The sequence below is a fragment of the Prionailurus bengalensis genome, chromosome B3 (genome assembly GCF_016509475.1).
Source record: "Prionailurus bengalensis isolate Pbe53 chromosome B3, Fcat_Pben_1.1_paternal_pri, whole genome shotgun sequence".
NCBI lineage: Eukaryota > Metazoa > Chordata > Mammalia > Carnivora > Felidae > Prionailurus > Prionailurus bengalensis.
The window spans coordinates 125,953,767-125,972,165 of record NC_057355.1 but is presented as its reverse complement, the minus strand read 5'-3'; the positions used below and the strand labels follow the sequence as shown (position 1 = coordinate 125,972,165).

The 18,399-nt window shown below is 36.4% G+C and overlaps 1 protein-coding gene across 4 annotated transcripts in view; it reads left to right on the top strand.

Moving 5' to 3' along the window:
- CEP128 (centrosomal protein 128) overlaps positions 1–18,399 on the top strand; it is a 394,462-nt gene that overhangs the window by 55,119 nt on the left and 320,944 nt on the right. For all 4 annotated transcript variants that reach the window (XM_043556773.1, XM_043556771.1, XM_043556772.1 and 1 more), the window contains exon 9: positions 11,773–11,889. In XM_043556773.1, the coding sequence (XP_043412708.1) occupies positions 11,773–11,889 (117 nt within the window). The remainder of the gene's footprint in view (positions 1–11,772; positions 11,890–18,399) is intronic.

The following is an 18,399-nucleotide window of genomic DNA, read 5'->3' as shown; positions in this document are numbered from 1 at the left end:
CGCGTCAGGCTCTGGGCTGATGGCTCAGAGCCTGGAGCCTGTTTCCGATTCTGTGTCTCCCTCTCTCTCTGCCCCTCCCCCGTTCATGCTCTGTCTCTGTCTGTCTCAAAAATAAATAAACGTTGAAAAAAAAAAATTAAAAAAAAAAAAAAAAAAAAGAAATTGGTTCTTTCTCTGTTTTTTTTCTGTTCCCCGGTCCATGGTTTTTCTCTTGTCCAAATACAATCCTACACTTCCACAGCCTCTCTTTCTCTTCCTTTTGTCTCCACAGAAGCGGATCCCTCCCCACCTTGCCTCCCCACCTATTTTACCTTTCCCAATTCACAGTCACACACCTTTGGCCTGACAAATTGTCACGTGGGCCCCTGGAGATGTTTCTGTCACTCTGTAACCAGGATTCCTGGAATTCCAAGTCTTCTGGCCTCAATACTGCTGTGCTGATGGATGAGGGAAATTCGGGTCCCCCTACTTCTCTGCCATGTTGACTCCTCTCTCTTAGAGTTAGTCTTTTTACTTTGTTCTTCAAGTTTATCTTGTGTAATTTTTGCTCTGCATTTCTGCATACATTTTAGAATCAGCATGTGAAATTTTAAAAACCTGGGATCTTGATTAGATTTCATTGTGTCTATAGGTCAACTTAGCATTGAAACGTTTACAATGTGAGTTTTCCAGTTCATGAACATAGCAAATCCTTCCATTGCTATTTTATAGTGTTTAATCTAGAGGTCTTATGTCTTATACATCATTTTTAAGATTTGCTTTTTGACTTGGATATTTTCATGACACTATAGAGTGTCACTTAATATTAAAAAAATTAATCTTTGTCTTTTATGTGGAGGATTTACCCTATTACATTTATGTAAATATTCATTTAATTTATATAAATCTACCATATTATGTTTCCTTTCAGTTGGTTTCACCTGTATTTTTCTTTTTTTACATTTTTTTCTTGTGTCCTTTGGGTTTATTAGTTTTCTTTAAAAAATTTTTTTTTTAAAGTTTATTTATTTTGAGAGAGAGAAAGTGTGAGTCAGGGAAGAGCAGGGAGAAAGGGAGAAAGAGAGAATCCCAAGCAGGCTTCACACTGCCAGTGCAGAGCTTGAACCCATGAACTGTGAGATCATAACCTGAGCTGAAGTCAAACATTTAACTGACTGTGCCAGGCACCCCAAGTCTTCATTTTAAAATTTTTTCCATATTTATTATCTTGGTTATTGTACCTTATTTTGTTATATTTTCATGGTTAATATAGGTATTAAAACATGCACTCTTAATTTATCCAATCTTAATATAAACTAGCACTTCAAGCTTTTTCCAGAAAATACATGGATCTAAGAACACACTAACTCCTTTAACTTATGTTTCCACTTTCATGTTCTTATTGTCAGTAATTTTCATTCTTTATATAATTGATCCACATAAGACATTACTGTTAATGTTTTATACAGTAATATTTACTCTTTAGCAGTCTTCATTTCTTTCTCATTCCTTTTTGCATTTTGAGATTCCTTTTCTGCCCTAAGAACATAATTTGAAATTTCCTTTACAGTGAATATATACTTGAAAAATCCAATTTAGAATTTCATTTGGAATGGGTTCTTTGGTGACAGACCCTCTCTGTATTTGTCTGAAATGTCTTTACTTTCTTTGTTGAAAGAGATTTTCACTGGATATAAAATTTGAAATAGTCCTTTTTCTTTTTTCCCTTGTCTGTATTTTGAAGATATTTTATCATTTCTCAGTTCCATTGTTGCTGTTGACAAGTCAGCTGTGAGTCTTGGTGCTTTTTTTTTTTAATTTTAATTTTTTTTTTACATTTATTTATTTTTTCAGAGACATAGAGCACAAGTTGGAGAGGGGCAGAGAGAGAAGGAGACACAGAACCCAAAGCAGGCTCCAGGCTCTGAGCTGTTAGCACAGAGCCCAATGCGGGGCTTGAACTCACAAACCGTGAGATCATGACCTGAGCCGAAGTCGGACACTTAACCCATTGAGCTACCCAGGCGCCCCTTGTTGGTGCTTTTTTTAATTTATTTATTAAAAAAAAATTTTTTTTTTTAACGTTTATTTATTTTTGAGACAGAGACAGAGCATGAACGGGGGAGGGGCAGAGAGAGAGGGAGACACAGAATTGGAAGCAGGCTCCAGGCTCTGAGCCATCAGCCCAGAGCCTGACGCGGGGCTTGAGCTCACGGACCGTGAGATTGTGACCTGAGCCGAAGTCGGACTCTTAACCGACTGAGCCACCCAGGCGCCCCTTGTTGGTGCTTTTTTTTTTTTTTAATTTTTTTTAACGTTTATTTATTTTTGAGACAGAGAGAGACAGAGCATGAACGGGGGAGGGGCAGAGAGAGAGGTAGACACAGAATCGGAAGCAGGCTCCAGGTCCGAGCCATCAGCCCAGGGCCCGACGCGGGGCTCGAACTCAAGGACCGCGAGATCGTGACCTGGCTGAAGTCGGACGCTTAACCGACTGAGCCACCCAGGCGCCCCTGTTGGTGCTTTTTTGATAGTCGTATATATTTTTCTCCAATTTGATTTTGAGTTTTTCCTCTTACTCTTTGGTTTTCTGCAATTTTACTATAGTGAGCTTAGTTGTGTTCTTTTGATTTGTACCTATTCCCTTTGTTTCTTAGGTTCATTTTTATAAATTTTTATTCATTTTTTTCATTATTTTGAATATTTTCTTCTGAACTTTCATATAATTACTTTCTCTTCAGCTTAACCTACTCTATTAATCCACCCACTGCTTATCATGTTTCACTTAGAATTTTCATTTCATCATTTTTAATTTTGTAGTTCTTTGCCAAAATCCTTAATCTATGTATCTGTCTTTCATAACTCCATTGTTAAGATCTTTGTTTTTTTAATTTTGTTAATGTTTGTTTATTTTTGAGAGAGAGGGAGAGGCAGAGACAGCACAAGCAGGGAAGGGCAGAAAGAGAGAGGGAGACACAGAATTTGAAGCTGTCTCCAGTCTCCCAAGCTGTCAGCACAGAGCCCAATGTGGGGCTCGAACTCACAAGCTATGAGATCATGACCTGAGCTGAAGTCAGAGGCTCAACTGACTGAGCCACCCAGGTGCCCCACCCATTGTTTAGATCTTCTAATGGTCTGTTTTTTTCTGTTCTTTCTCATTTTTCTTGGATTTCGATCACAATTGTTTTTGTGTACTGTTTATTTTTGATCAGTTACTTTTGTTTGACAGAGAATACATTTCATTCTTCTTTAAGAATGAATAATTTGATAATTATTGTGTATGAGAGGACATAATTACTTTTTGTTATAGATTAAGAGCTATAGCAATCATGGATTTCCTTGTTATTTTTGCTGAGCTGTTTCAATGTTAAACTTCAGTGCTGGGGTTCAGCTGTTTCTGGTTCACCTTATTGCTAGTGGATAGCTCTTCAGGATTGTAGCCTGAAGGCTGGGTGTGGAGTGGGGGAAGTTTAACTAGGGATCTCCTTCCTTAGAAAGGTACCCAACTCCAGTTTTCCCCCCGTAACTCCACATATTGGTTAAAAACTCTATTTAGCTTCTCAGTGTCACAACTGCTTTTTCTGAAGCAGGCTGATATTTCAGGGAAAAAAGATGGACTAATCTCTCTTACTTTCTTTCTTCTCTTTCTTCTCTTTCATGTTGGTCTCCACTAGCTTTCTAGTGCCTTAAAACTGATTTTTGTTTAAAATATTTCTAGTTTTTCAGTTTCTTTTAGTGGAAGGTTTGGTGTAAATTATCTGATCTGTCATTTTTGGAAATGAAACTCTCTGAATGTTTTCATATGTATCAGATTCTTTTACTATACTTGATATTTCTAATGCTATTTTTGCCAGGACTTGTTATTTTGCAGCTGTAGTATGAAGCTCCTTTTGCTTGGTACATAGGTGCACAACTTGTGAGCATGCTTATAACAAAGACTTTGCTCCAAACTCAGAAATCCTCAGTGTTCTGCTGAGATATTTTAGTTCTGAGTAAGCTGTGGACATTGTTTATTTGGGATAGTTTGAGTTTGGAGTTTGAAAGTACTGATTTGCATAGTGCACATCACATTTGTTAATGGTTCACCTTTCACTACTGACAAAGAATCCATAATGAAGAGTTATCACTTTATTTCTATTTCTTTCATATAGTAAATAAAACTAGTAAGAAGTCTCTGCATGGTCAAGGGCATTAATGGGGATCTGACGTGTAATTACTGAGCTAAAAGTTAACAGTTGAATTTAAAAAAAAGTCCAACTTCTTTCATACCATTATTACCATGTATCAAGATTTACTACACATCAGATAGACCTATGATTGCGCAACTGGATGTCACACTTCACTAACGCTCAGCTCATTGGTGTAATTGGTGTGTATAATTTGCCAGTTTACCCAGCTGTCCAGTGTGCCCAGCTCATCAGGGCATATCCTGTTATATTGTCTAAACTTGGAAAATTATACACACTTAATTGTGTGCTGGTTGAATTGTTCATCTGCCAGTTCATCCCATCAAGTTGTGTTGCTAGAGCTTGTTTTGTGTTTTCTGTAATTTCCTTTCAAAGTAAGGGTGTCACCTAAGTGAGGGCATCTCATACATCATGTGGGTGTATGTAGTCCTGATTGAGAAACAATTTCCTAATGCAAAACTTAACAATAATGTTGAATTTTAGAAGGTCTTCTGAAGGCCACATGATGTTTGCTTCTAATTTGTACAAAGCTTAATATAGATTTTTGTGACTCACTTATTCCATTTGAAGTCAACATTTACACTTCATAACTGTTTGACATATTGTGTTGTATTTGTGAATTCATGATAGCATGCTGTCAGAGAAGATGCAGTTTTGTTATTTGAATGTTAAACTTCACAACATCTGCAGCTGTTTCCCATCTAGATTTAAGTTCAAAATACAATTACCAAAGTGAGACATGTTCACTGTGGAAAACTTTAAAATACTGTACAAATATAGAAAGAAAAACGAATGCCTGCCCTTATCTCCCACCAATTTCAGTTCTGTTGGTAACCATTGTTAATCACATTTATTGTACATTGTTCTAAGATTACAGTTACTTATCGTGCATTTTCTCAGTAACTAAAATATATCTTAAAAGTTTACAGGACACAATTTTCTTTGAGAAGCAAAAAGTATTGTTTCCTATCACACATGCCAAGATCTGATTTGTTAATCCTTTGTGACTCATAGAATTTTGTTCGTTTAGTTTCTTTCTTTCATACTTCCCATTGGAAGGGAATAGTTATTGATTATAACATAATATTATGAAAAATATTTTCTGTTAAGACTTAATTTTGGTAATAATCAATATTGCATGGGCCTCATACCACAGGGAAATTTCAGCTTATTAGTTGTCTCCATTCTACCCATTTGAGTGTGATATGTGTATTTATTAAGTTTGATTATTCATGGAGTAAAAGTCTATTTTATTCTAGTTTTCTTTTTTTTTTTTTTTTTTCAACGTTTATTTATTTTTGGGACAGAGAGAGACAGAGCATGAACGGGGGAGGGGCAGAGAGAGAGAGGGAGACACAGAATCGGAAACAGGCTCCAGGCTCCGAGCCATCAGCCCAGAGCCCGACGCGGGGCTCGAACTCCTGGACCGCGAGATCGTGACCTGGCTGAATTCGGACGCTTAACCGACTGCGCCACCCAGGCGCCCCTATTCTAGTTTTCTATAGGGCAGTAACTGTTTAAATTAAAAATGTTCATGTGGATCCAGCTGTTTCTGCAAGAGTTGGTCATTAATTGAACTTTGAGAAATCTGTCGACACCGCATTTAGAATGACATGGTTATTGCATAGATTACAGCAGCAGAATATATAACAAGTATTTACTGAAATGGATTTTAAACCAGCAGATATTGTTCAGGATATGAGGAATCAACATACTGAAAAGCCAGAATACAATCCCATAAACAGAATGCTTTTGCTTCTTTTACCTTCTTTCATTAAATGCTAACATTAAAAGACATTCTAATTTGTATTTTATTATTTTGCTGTTTTTATAACAGCAGATTTAGGGCTTTTTCAGATCTTAGTAATAAATTTAATTGATTCATATCAACTCTGATATGTTACCTTTCCAAATTTTTTCTTGTGGTTGATTTTGAGTTTCATAGCATTGTGGTCTGAAAATATGGGTGGTATGATCTCGATCTTTCTGTACTTCTTGAGGGCTGATTTGTGTCTCAGTATGTGGTCTATTCTGGAGAACGTTCCATGTGCACTGGAGAAGAATGCATATTCTGCTGCTTTAAGATGAGATGTTCTGGATATATCTGTTAAGTCCATCTGGTCCAGTGTGTCATTCAAAGCCATTGTTTCCTTGTTGATTTTTTGACTAGATGATATGTTCATTGCTGTGAGCGGGGTGTTGAAGTCTGCTACTATTATGCTATTGCTATCAATGAGTTTCTTTATGTTTGTGATTAATTGAGCTATATATTTCGGTGCTTGCACATCTGGTGCATAAATGCTTACAATTGTTAGGTCTCCTTGGTGGATAGACCCCTTGATTATGATATAATGCCCTTCTGCATCTCTTGTTACAGTCTTTATTTTAAAGTCTAGATTGTCTGATATAAGTATGGCTACTCCGGCTTTCTTTTGTTGACCATTAGTATGATAGATGGTTCTCCATCCCCTTACTTTCAATCTGAAGGTGTCTGTATGTCTAAAGTGGGTCTCTTGTAAACAGCATGTAGATGGCTCTTGTTTTCTTAAATATTCTGTTACCCTGTGTCTTTCGATTGGAGCATTGAGTCCATTGATGTTTAGAGTGAGTACGGAAAGATATGAATTTATTGCCATTATGATGCTTGTAGAGTTGGAGTTTCTGGTGGTGTTCTCTGGTCCTTTCTAGTCTTTGTTGATTTTGGTATGTATGTATGTATGTATTTATTAATATTTATTTATTTATTTATTTATTTATTTATTTATTTATTTATTTTTTTCATCTTTTCTCCCCTCAGAAAGTCCCCCTTAGAATTTCTTGCAGGGCTGGTTTAGTGGTCACAAACTCCTTTAATTTTTGTTTGTCTGGGAAACTTTTTATCTTCCCTTCTATTTTGGTTAACAGCCTTGCAGAATAGAGAATTCTTGGCTGCATATTTTTCTCATTCAGTACATTGAATATATCCTGCCACTCCTTTCTGGCCTGCCATGTTTTTGTGGCTAGGTCTGCTACAAACATGATCTGTCTTCCCTTGTAGGTTAAGGGCTTTTTTTCCCTTGCTGCTTTCATGATTCTCTCCTTGCCTGAGTATTTTGTGAATTTGATTATGATATAACTTGTTGATGGTTTTTGTTGAAACTAATGGGGGTCCTCTGTGCTTCCTGGATTTTGATGTCTGTGTTTTTCCGCAGGTTAGGAAAGTTTTCTGCCATGATTTGCTTACATAACCCTTCTACCCCTATTTCTCTCTCTTCCCCCCTATGATTCTGATGTTGTTCCTTTTTAATGAGTCACTGATTTCTCTAATTTTTAAATTGTGCTCTTTTGCCTTTATCTCCCTTTTTTTCTGCTTCATTATTCTCCATAAGTTTGTCCTCTATATCACTGATTCTCTGTTCTGCCTCGTCCATCCTTGCTGCTGCTGCATCCATCCATGATTGCAGCTCAGTTATAGCATTTTTTACTTCATCGTGACCAGTTTTTACTTCTTTTATCTCTGCAGAAAGGGATTCTAATCTGTTTTCGACTCCAGCTACTATTCTTATTATCGTGATTCTAAACTCTGGTTCAGACATCTTGCTTGTATCTGCATTGGTTAAGTCCCTGGCTGTCATTTTGTCCTGCCGTTTCTTTTGGGGTGAATTCCTTTGTTTTGTCATTTTGAAGGGAGAAAAGGAATTAATGAGGTAGAAAAAATTAAAGTAAAAAAATTAAAATTAAAAAATATTAAACTTAAAAAATTAAAAACACACAAAAAGAATCGAATAAGTGATGCTAGATCCTAGGTGTGTTTTGGTCTGGGTGTTGAAAGTGGCTTGATAGATTAGAGAGAAAAGGGGAAAGAAGAAAAAAGAAGGAAATCATTTGAAAATTTGAAAAAATGAATACACTGAAGTAGACTAAAATGAAATGATGGACGTAAACTAGAACTTGGAAAAATGTACACAAAAGTAAAAAATATAGTAACAAAATTAAAGAAAAATATTTTTAGTAAAAATGGAAAATCAAAGTGAATTATTTCTCTTTCTGTATTCAAGAAAGAAAAGAAATGAAAAAAAAAATGAATAGATGCACCTGCTAACATACTGAAATACGACTGAAATTACTTCGTTTTACCCTGGATGTCAGACTATGAAGCACTTTATAGTCCATAAACTAAGCAGGCGGTGAGATTTCTGTTCTTGAAGAGTGAGGTTGGCTCATTTGGGCGGGGCTGAGTTTAACAGCTCAGTTCTCCAGTAGATGGTGCTGCTAGCCTACTGGGGTGGATTGTTGTGGCACTTGTAGGTGCATATGTGCATGTGTGGGAGTGGTGAAAATGGCATCACCAAGCTACCCAGTCTCTAGTATTGGAACTGTCTTCTCCTTGATCAGCAATCTCTCACCCGTCCTTTGTCTTCAGCTTTCATCCACTCCCTGCTTTTACACTGTCCATGACTGAGCCCCAGGTTTTACCTCTCTCCCGAGTTTTGTCTCAGATGTGGCCATTTTCCCTGGCCCCTTACTTCTGAGGGACTGCAGCTTTGACCCGTTCTGCCCCTCTGCGGAGGGTCTCACCAAGCAATGGCTGAATGCTGGCCGCACCCAGGAAAATTCGCATTACTGTGCTGCTGACGAAGCCCATAGACTGCGGCCAGGGGCCCGCCGGCTCCGGAAAAAGTTCGTTAGATAGTGTAGCAGCAGCATTTCAGGGATTATGGAAAATCACAACACATATTTGGCACTAGTGTTCACCCTTAATGACCTTGTTCCAGGATCAGCGATGTTGCCGTTCTCTGGGGTCTGCTCGGCCCAGGTTGCCTTCAAGCCTTTAGCAAATGTCCTTCCAGCAGTGGAACTGCTTCTCCCCGTGTGGCTCAAGAACCTCCTGGACCCCACTCTTCTCCTGGGGATTTGCTGTTAACCAGAGCACTGCCACGTATTGAGCTACGGAGTTGCAGACGATCTGCGGTCCCCCTGTTTATAGTCTTAATGGAATTTAAACCCTCTCCTTTCTCTTTTCTCCCTTTTTAGTTCAGTCCCTGTGGCTGTTTCCAATTATCCACTTTCTCTCCATCTGCTTTTGTGGGGGGTGTTTTTCCTGTATTCTCCCCACCGTCTTCTGTTCTCTCTCCACACTCAAAAGCACCTCTCTGCCCTCTGCGGCTTCTCTGTCCTCAAGTTCACTTCTCCACACTGTGTACCTTCTGACTTCTGTGGTTCAGGTTGTGCATGTTGTTGTGTTAATCCTCAGATCACTTTTCTAGGTGTGCAGGATGGTATAGTGTTGGTCTGAGTGTATTTCATGGATGCGAGACACAATAACTTCCATGCTGTTCGTCCATCTTGGCTCCCTCTACATTCATTGTTTTAGAACTCTTTTTATCTTGTAAAACAAACTATACCCATTAAGTGCCAACCCCCCAAACTCCCGTTTTCTAGTCCCTGGACATCACCTTTCTACTTTCTGTCTGCATGAATTTCACTACTCCAGGTACCTCATATAAGTGGAGTGATACAGTATTTTTCTATTTGTGACTGGCTTATTTCACTTATCATAATGTCTCCAAGGTTTATCCATGTTGTAGCATGTGTAAGAATTTTATTCCTTTTTAAGACTTAATAATATTCCATTGTATTGTGTAAATCACATTTGGTCGATCTATTTATCTGTCAGGGGACACTTGGGTTGCTTCCATCTTTTGGCTATTGTGAATAATGCTGCTTATGAACATGGGTCTACAAATAACTCTTTAAGACACTGCTTTCAATTCTTTTGAGTGTATGTCTAGAAATAGAACTGCTGGTAACTATTTTTATTTTTTAAGGAAGCAATTTACTGTTTTCCATAGGATCTGTACAATTTTATACTCCCACTAACAGTGTACCAGGGTTCCAGTTTCTCTCCAACACCTGTTATTTTCTGTTTTTTTTTTTTTTTAATTTTGTTGTTCTGTTTTTTTGGATAGCCATCCTAATAAGTGTGAGATGGTTCTGTATTATTTATTTTCTGATGAATGTTGCTATTAGTTACTTTTTACATTCATAGGTATTTCAATTTTGTAAAAATTGCATGAATTAACCTTTTGTTTTTTTAGTATTTATCCAATATTGTTTTCTGCTACAGTAGGTACTGCATTTATTTCAGATGCAGTAGTAAATTGTTAAATGGGACAAGGTTGATTACTAGGATAAATGAAAAGCTTAATGCTAAAGGATGTTTTGAGTTGTTTTTTTTTTTTTTAATTTTTTTTTTTCAACGTTTATTTATTTTTGGGACAGAGAGAGACAGAGCATGAACGGGGGAGGGGCAGAGAGAGAGGGAGACACAGAATCGGAAACAGGCTCCAGGCTCTGAGCCATCAGCCCAGAGCCTGACGCGGGGCTCGAACTCACGGACCGCGAGATCGTGACCTGGCTGAAGTTGGACGCTTAGCCGACTGCGCCACCCAGGCGCCCCGGGTGTTTTGAGTTTTTAGTAAAGCACTGTGAATATCACAGTAAATATCTTAGTTGTTTTTAAGCAGTAGAAATTGGAAACCCAAGAATGATCATTCTTAGTAAATAGTAACTGCTAAATTTTTTGGTAGGATATTTTTGTTCAGTGTTTATTGGCAGATTAAACTTATATTGACCAATGTCTTTTTAAAAACCAACTTGATTTGAGGTATAATTTATCATAAAATTAATCTGCTTTATGTGTACAGTTCAGTGATTTTTAGTAAATGTACTGAGTTGTGCAACCATCACCATAATCCAGTTTACAACATTTCCATTGTCCCAGTAAAATTCCTTGTGACCAAGACCCTCCTGGCTATATAAATTGTTGGCAAAAGATTTCTTATAATGAGGCTGTATTTATTGCTTCTCTTAAATGAATCCAAATGTTTTCTATCCCTTGTATCCTGCTTCACCAAATATACATTGTCAAATAGGTAAATTTTATTTAGGGGTCTGTATAATGATACACATGAAATGTGTTTGAATTTGTACAACTTTTAGCAAGGAAAATCTTGCATCAGAGAAAGAAATTTTTTCATGTTTATTTTTAGAGGGTCCCAATTAAACATTTTTCTGTTTGACTTTAGTTTTTGATCTTTTACAGCTGGTTTATTTTCAGTAGATCACAGTAGAAAAGATTGACAAGCTCATGAAAAACGCTTTTAATTATTTGCTGCTCATAGACATCAAAACCTTTCTAGGCAGGTCATGTTTATAGATAATTAAAATGAAAAAGAACTAAATAGATCAGTTTATCATTAATAGAGTAATAATGCAGTTGTTGGCAAACTTGGCATTTTCCTTCTAATTCACCAGAGGGCACTCTTTTCTAGTCTATTTTAACTCTGATCTTCTGATTATTATATTATACTTTGAAAGATTTAAGTCCTTCATTGGGTTCTAGGTCTGGATTATTTGGAGACTAATGAATGTTTTCTTCTGTAACTTTCAGTCAGTTTTTTTGTGATCTGCTTTATAATAAGCATCGTTAAAAAGGGCACTATAAACAAGCTATTCTTAAATGCTATATAGGCAGTAGTGTATGCGGCATGAAATATCTCTTCAATGTTGTCTTTTATTGCCTACTAGCTCTATCATGTCACTGTTTCTGTCTGTTGATGTTAAGGTTTCAGATCGGGTGGAACGACGGCTTCAGGAAATAGAGAGAGAGATGCGCACAGAAAGGGAGCTGGTGGAAAGACGGCAGGATCAACTGGGACTTATTTCTTTGCAGCTACAGGAGGTTTGTAAAAAAAATACCTTCTCAGAGAGTAAATCTTAAGTTTGGTAATTACTTAGCTGCTGTTAAAATGATTAGAGTTCCTTGGTTGTTGCATGTGGCAGTATATTTCATTCCATATAAGAAATATACATATAGTTTGCATAGTTCAGTGTGAAGAAGACAGCCCTACCTGGTTCAAACCCAAAGTCTGCTGCTTGCTAGCTTTGTGACCTTGAGCAAGTTCCTTAGTTTGTCTGGGCTCATTTTCTCTGTGGAAAGTGGAAATAATAATAGTTTTTACCTAATCAGGTTTTTACCTAATGTAGTATCTGGCATGTATTAAAAATGTTAACTGAAAGTATTATTATTCTGATAAATTTTCCTTGGCATGAACTAGACCAGGGGTCAGCAAACTATGGCCAATGGGTCAAATGTGGCCCACTGTGTATTTTTGTAAATAAAGTTTTATTGGAACAAGCTGTTCCATTCTTACTATTTGTGGAAGGTGGTGTTTATTTTGTTCTTTGTTTTTATTTTAAAACACCGTGGCAGCATTGAGGAGTTGTAATAGAAACCATCTGACCCACAAAGCCTGAAGTATTGACTGTCTGGTCCATTTATAAAAGTTTGCCAACCCCTAGACTGGACTATGGTCAAACCATTTCAAAATTGAGATCACTTACCTTTCAGGTATCTTTTGAAATTTCAGACTTATGAGGGCATTGAAAAAATTACAACAAAGGACTTCTGTATACTCGTTACCTAGATTCTCCCAATATTCACGTTTTACCTGAATAAATTCACATTTTACTTGTTTTATCATTATATATGTATGTATGTTATAATAATCATAATAATGTAAAATAATTATTTTTATTAGATACGATTTTTTTGAGCTGGTTGCAGACACGATGTAAATACTTACATAGCTAAATAATAAGGTGTGTACATTCTCTTCCATAATCATAGGAAATTAATTTTGGATCAATACTATGATATAATCTATAGTGTTTTTTTTTTTTTTTAAATAACCTATAGTTTTTATTCAAATTTTGCTACTAACATCCTTTTCTGGGCCAGGGTACAGTACAGGGTCACATATGGCATGTGACCATCATGTCTCTTTGGTCTGGAACAGTTTTTTCAATTTTTCTTTTTTGTCATGACCGTGACAACTTTGCAGAGTACTGGCCAGTTATTTTGTAGAATGCCTTTCTTTTTGTTTTTTTGATGTTGCCTCATGACTAAATTCAGGTTATGTACTTTTGGCAGGAAATCCAGAGAATTGGTATTTCACTTTTCCCAGGATATCTTACTAGGAGGCATGTAATGTCCATTTGTCCCTTTACCAGTAAAAATGGAACATTTGGTTGAGGTGTTATCTGCCAGGTTTCTTCACTGTAAATTTTACTATTAGGCCTTTTTAATTATTTATTTTATGGGGAGATTCTTAGAAACTTGGAAATAGCTTATATCTTATCATACTTTTACCCACAGATGTTAACATTTATTAATATTCTCTCTTGAAACAGTTAAAACTCCTAAGTGATGCTAAATGGTGATTTTTTTTTTTTTGCACATTGCATCATTTTTTCTACATTTATGAATTGGATTCCTCCCGTGTGGAAGGGCTTTGCTTTTTCTCTTAATGTTGGTGTAGATTTGTGAATTCTCACTATATTACATTGGTGATGTTTTATTACTATCATTGTAGAAAATTAATTTGTTGAAATTCCCTTTAAATGTGTCTTAGATCTATACATAAAGTATAAAAAATTAAAACAAGAAAACTTAAAAAGTTAAAAAAATGATTTCTTTCTTCTTTACAAAATGGTTTTCTCTAAAAATGGTGTTCTACAAATGCACTTATGTGTGCATGAACATCACTAACCCTTATAAATTGATGGATTAAAATTTTTTCCTAAGTATTAGGAGACACTGCCAATTGAAAATTAGGAGCAAAAAGTGCAACCTTAAATTATAATGTAAGCTGACAGAAAAATCTACTTTTGTTTTCTAAAGTTCCGTTTTTCTCCGTTTCACAAAAGGAGGCATACCCTTGTTAGTTGGTAATTACTTTGAAGAGGATACTTTGTTGAATAATTAGATACAGCATGTGGGTAGCCTTTTTTTTAAAACCTTGATTTTTATACATTTGTTCTCAAAGCAAATTGCATCTGGTGAGCTTAAGAATAGTACTGAAGAGACAATTGTTCTTTTTTACAAGAGAAAATTAGAGAAATTTTCTGTACTTATTTTCCTCTTTCTTTGCAGAATGCACAAAATTACAAAGAAAGAAGGAGAGGAAGATTGCTTCCCACCCCTATTCTTGAGAAACCAGAGCCTGAATATTTGCATTGTAATTGTCAATTTGACTAAAAGCTTGAGTTGTGATTTGGAATTCCATCTCTGACAATACAATAGAGGATCACTATTGATGAGAAATGTTTAATTTCATATTTTGTCACTTTAAGTGGTGACCTATATGCTTTTAAAAGGTGGTTTTGGATTAAACAGTGCAGTGGAAGCTGGAAAGGATTAATTTAGGCTGATACGTTTTCCTACTCCCAAGTTAAGTGGCTTAGGCTGTTCTGGAAAGGTCATGTTTAAGGAGAGGAAACACTTTGCTTTTTGTTCAATATTAAAAAACACTTTTGCAAATACCTGTACTGTACGATCATAGTAATTGATATATTTTGTTTCTGGCTGTGGTGAGAAAATGAAAGTATAGGTGAGTAAGGAGGCCTGATTTTAGCCACTGTGCTCTTCTGCCTCCTTAAAATGTATAATTCAATCTTGGTGAATATTATGACATTTAAAAATTGTTAAGAGATTAGGAGTATTCATTAAAAATTCCAGGATGTCAGAGATTTCTAGGTATAATGTCCTATTACAGCGAGGCAATATGTAGTTTTGGTTAAAACCTGCTTCTTTTTAGTGATCTAATGAGGTCCTTAGAACTTTATTCCCATTTAATGAAAAACACAGTATTAATCATTGGAAATAGATTGAGAACGGCACTCTCCTCTTCTTGTTTAGAGGTCTTAAGAAGGAATTGTTCACTTTTTAATGTGTATGTGTGTTTTTCCCCCTCCTGGTCTAAGCATGTGAGCTGTGGACACTCTGGAATCTACTCCCTTTATTAAGTGTCAGCTACTCATGTGCTACTGATGTCACATGAATGTCAGTTTTTCTTAACTTGGTAAGGACCTTCACTGGCCTTCAGACTTCATATTTTATTTATTTATTTTATTTATTTATTTAAAAAAAATTTTTTTTTTCAACGTTTATTTATTTTTGGGACAGAGACAGAGCATGAACGGGGGAGGGGCAGAGAGAGAGAGGGAGACACAGAATCGGAAACAGGCTCCAGGCTCTGAGCCGTCAGCCCAGAACCTGACGCGGGGCTCGAACTCACGGACCGCAAGATCGTGACCTGGCTGAAGTTGGACGCTTAACTGACTGCGCCACCCAGGCGCCCCCAGACTTCATATTTTAAACTATGTTGTTTTGGGATCTCAGCAGAGGCCTTTTTAGAGAGATGAATATTTCATATTGTGCAGTAAATATTCTTTTTATATATCTTTTTAAAATTTTGAATGGTTATTCTAGTACTCTGAACTTTTATTAATCAAATTCAAATATTGTTCAGCCTATAACCCTCGGTCTTTCCTTGTCAAACCAGTATGCAAACAATAAAATATTTGTTTAATGTTTATCATATTACAAACTCTTAGTAAGCTAACTTTGATTAGTTAAATATAGTGGAGTGGGGTTGGCATGGTGAGTGTTAGGGTCACAAATGAGGTCTTTAGAAGTAAGCTCAAGTCAAAGCTTTTTCTTTTTTGCAGGCCCCAAAATAACATAAGATCCTAGATAAAATTTCTAACTCTTGGCTATGGCATCTTGGGAATTCCTGACTTGTTTTTTTTTTTTTTTTTTTTTTTTTCCTAGCTGTTTCTTGTAAATTGATTGTTATTTCTCCATCTTCATTTGAATTACTTAAAACAAAATACATGAGACAAATGCTGGGTGCATATTTGTAAATGCTTCTCAGATCATTTCGTAGAATGTTAAAGTGCTAGCTCTCCCACTTACCCCACCAGTAATATTCCATGCTTGCTGATGATCTTGGGGGAATCAGGTGCCTCAAGGTTTAAAGGTGCTTTGTGGAGAAGCCTGTGGGGGAAGGTAAAGGATGGAATCTTAATTGAAGATGGTGAAGATTAGTGGGGAATTGTTAGTGTAAGATGGGAGTCCAGCTCAGTGGTTTTTCAGTCTGTCTGTCTATGGGAAACCAGATTATGTGAGCCTCATCAGTAACATTAAAGTCATGTACAGAAAAATTAAAGTGATTGATAGATTTTTTTTTCAATATTTTTCTTCATCTTTTGGCATTCGTACCAATTGTGAAAAACTAATGAAGAAATAGCTGTTTGTTCCTTCCCAGAAATGTCATTGTGGCTCCAGAGATGCTGAGTAATATGGATACTTCACCTAAGAAAAGCCTTGGGTACAGTTTATAAATGTATTTAGTTTGGACTCATTAAGGGAGAAGCTTCTAAGGAAGCCAAGAATGTTTTCTTAATGTCCTTTTAATAGCTTTAGCATCTCCCTTGAGACTTCTGTGTCAATTCAGAGGAGAACCTAGTCAGGCAAATGTTCTAACGTGCCCCTCATTAACCCTTTCCTTTCAAGGCTCCCCTACTCCGGTTTGGAGCCACAGGGGACTTTCTAAGGCTGGTTGATTTTGAACTCCCCTTCACTTATCTTTCTAGGGCTGAATTGCATAACTTTTGCATGGCACTTTATCCTCTCATGTTGGCATAGTCTGTGCCCCCACATTTTCACATGTTTATTTCTTAGTACACACTTCCCTTACCCCATTAATGTTATTAGATGCCTTTTATATAAATGTCGGTTAAATCATCCTGACTTTGACCATCCCAGTAGCCTTCTTGGGCTTTGAGAAAGACCAGTAGAATTTACAAGCAAACAGGAATGTAAAATACAAGTTCCGTGGAAAGCTCAGAAGATGTACTGTATTTTCCCAGTCCCTGGGACATGAGTTCTAGAATGCAGTCCTTTTCAGGCCCAGGTGACCGGGGGGGGGGGGGGGTGGGGGTGGGGGGGATGTGGTAAGCAGAGAATAACACAGTAAGGGTGACATTTGGGGCCTTCAGACTGCCAAGGGCCTGAGAGCACTGAGTATCACAAAAGCACAACTACACGTGTACTATTCTGTAGGAAAATGTGTGTAGCTGGGGGAAATTCAAAAATTCTTGCTCTAGTGTGTATTCTTTATGGAGTGGAGCTGTTTAGCTGTTTGTGTGGGATAAATCTGAGCCTTATTTTAAGCCATGGTTTTTATTCAATAAACCCAGATCCCATCAACTATTTTTCTCCTTTTACAGACATGGCTTTTTTCTCCTCACTATTCAGCTTCTAGTGATATATTTCACATGAGGTTTTTTTGTCTCAGGTCATTACTAATTACTATTCCTATTACTATTTTTATGAAATATTAAACATTTATTAACATATTTATTAAATATTTTATTAGTATTTTGTATAAATATGTTATTAAATATGGAAAGTAACCACATTTAATAAATGTGTAACTGATGTGATCATATCATAAATGCTCATGCATTCTTTTTAATGTAGCTTTATTTATTTGTTTGGCTCATTCCCCTATCTCTTATGTGTTCTCTCGTTATCAACCATTAATCCTACTCACTAAGAAAAAGGAACCAGTGTAAACATGTGGAAGAGATCCCTTTATATTTTCCCTAATTATTGCTCTTAATTGTCCTAGACAGACATCTGTGGACCATATTACACCTTTGCATGTATAGGATTTTTTGTATATTTTATCTTGATAAAATGAGATCACATTATATATATGTACATTCTGCATTTTGCTTTTTCCTCCCACCAATACTTCCTGGAAATTCCTTGAACTAGCTGATGTGGTTCAAACTTAATCTTTTATTACTACGGTTGGATTTTTATCATAATAGAGGTTATAAGATTATTTTTTCAGAAGGTTCCAACCTTTTACATTTCTGTTCATGAAATGGTTGAGAATGGCCCTTTTCTCTCCATTCTCTTTAATATTTGCCAGGCTCCTGGGTATAAAGCATTAACTCATTTTTATGTTTATTTGCATTTCCCTATTAGTGAACTTGAACGTCTTTTCACATATTTGTCGGCAGTTTGCATTTGTGCCCATACAGATAGCTTGCTTATCACTGCTCATTTGGAAATACTGGATTGCTTGTGTTTTCCCTCAGGAATTTTACTTTTTTAATGACAGGAAGAAGGAATCTATGTTGTTTTTTATGTGACTAATGAGTTGCCTCAACATCATTTTTGAATAATTTGTTCTTTCCCCTCTGATTTAAATGCTACTTCTGTTATATATCTAGTTCCCCATGGTGTCTGTCTGGTTCTATATACTTTTGTATTGATCTGTTTGTCTATCCCCGAACTGATAGCATTTTGTCTTCATTATTATAGCTTTCATTA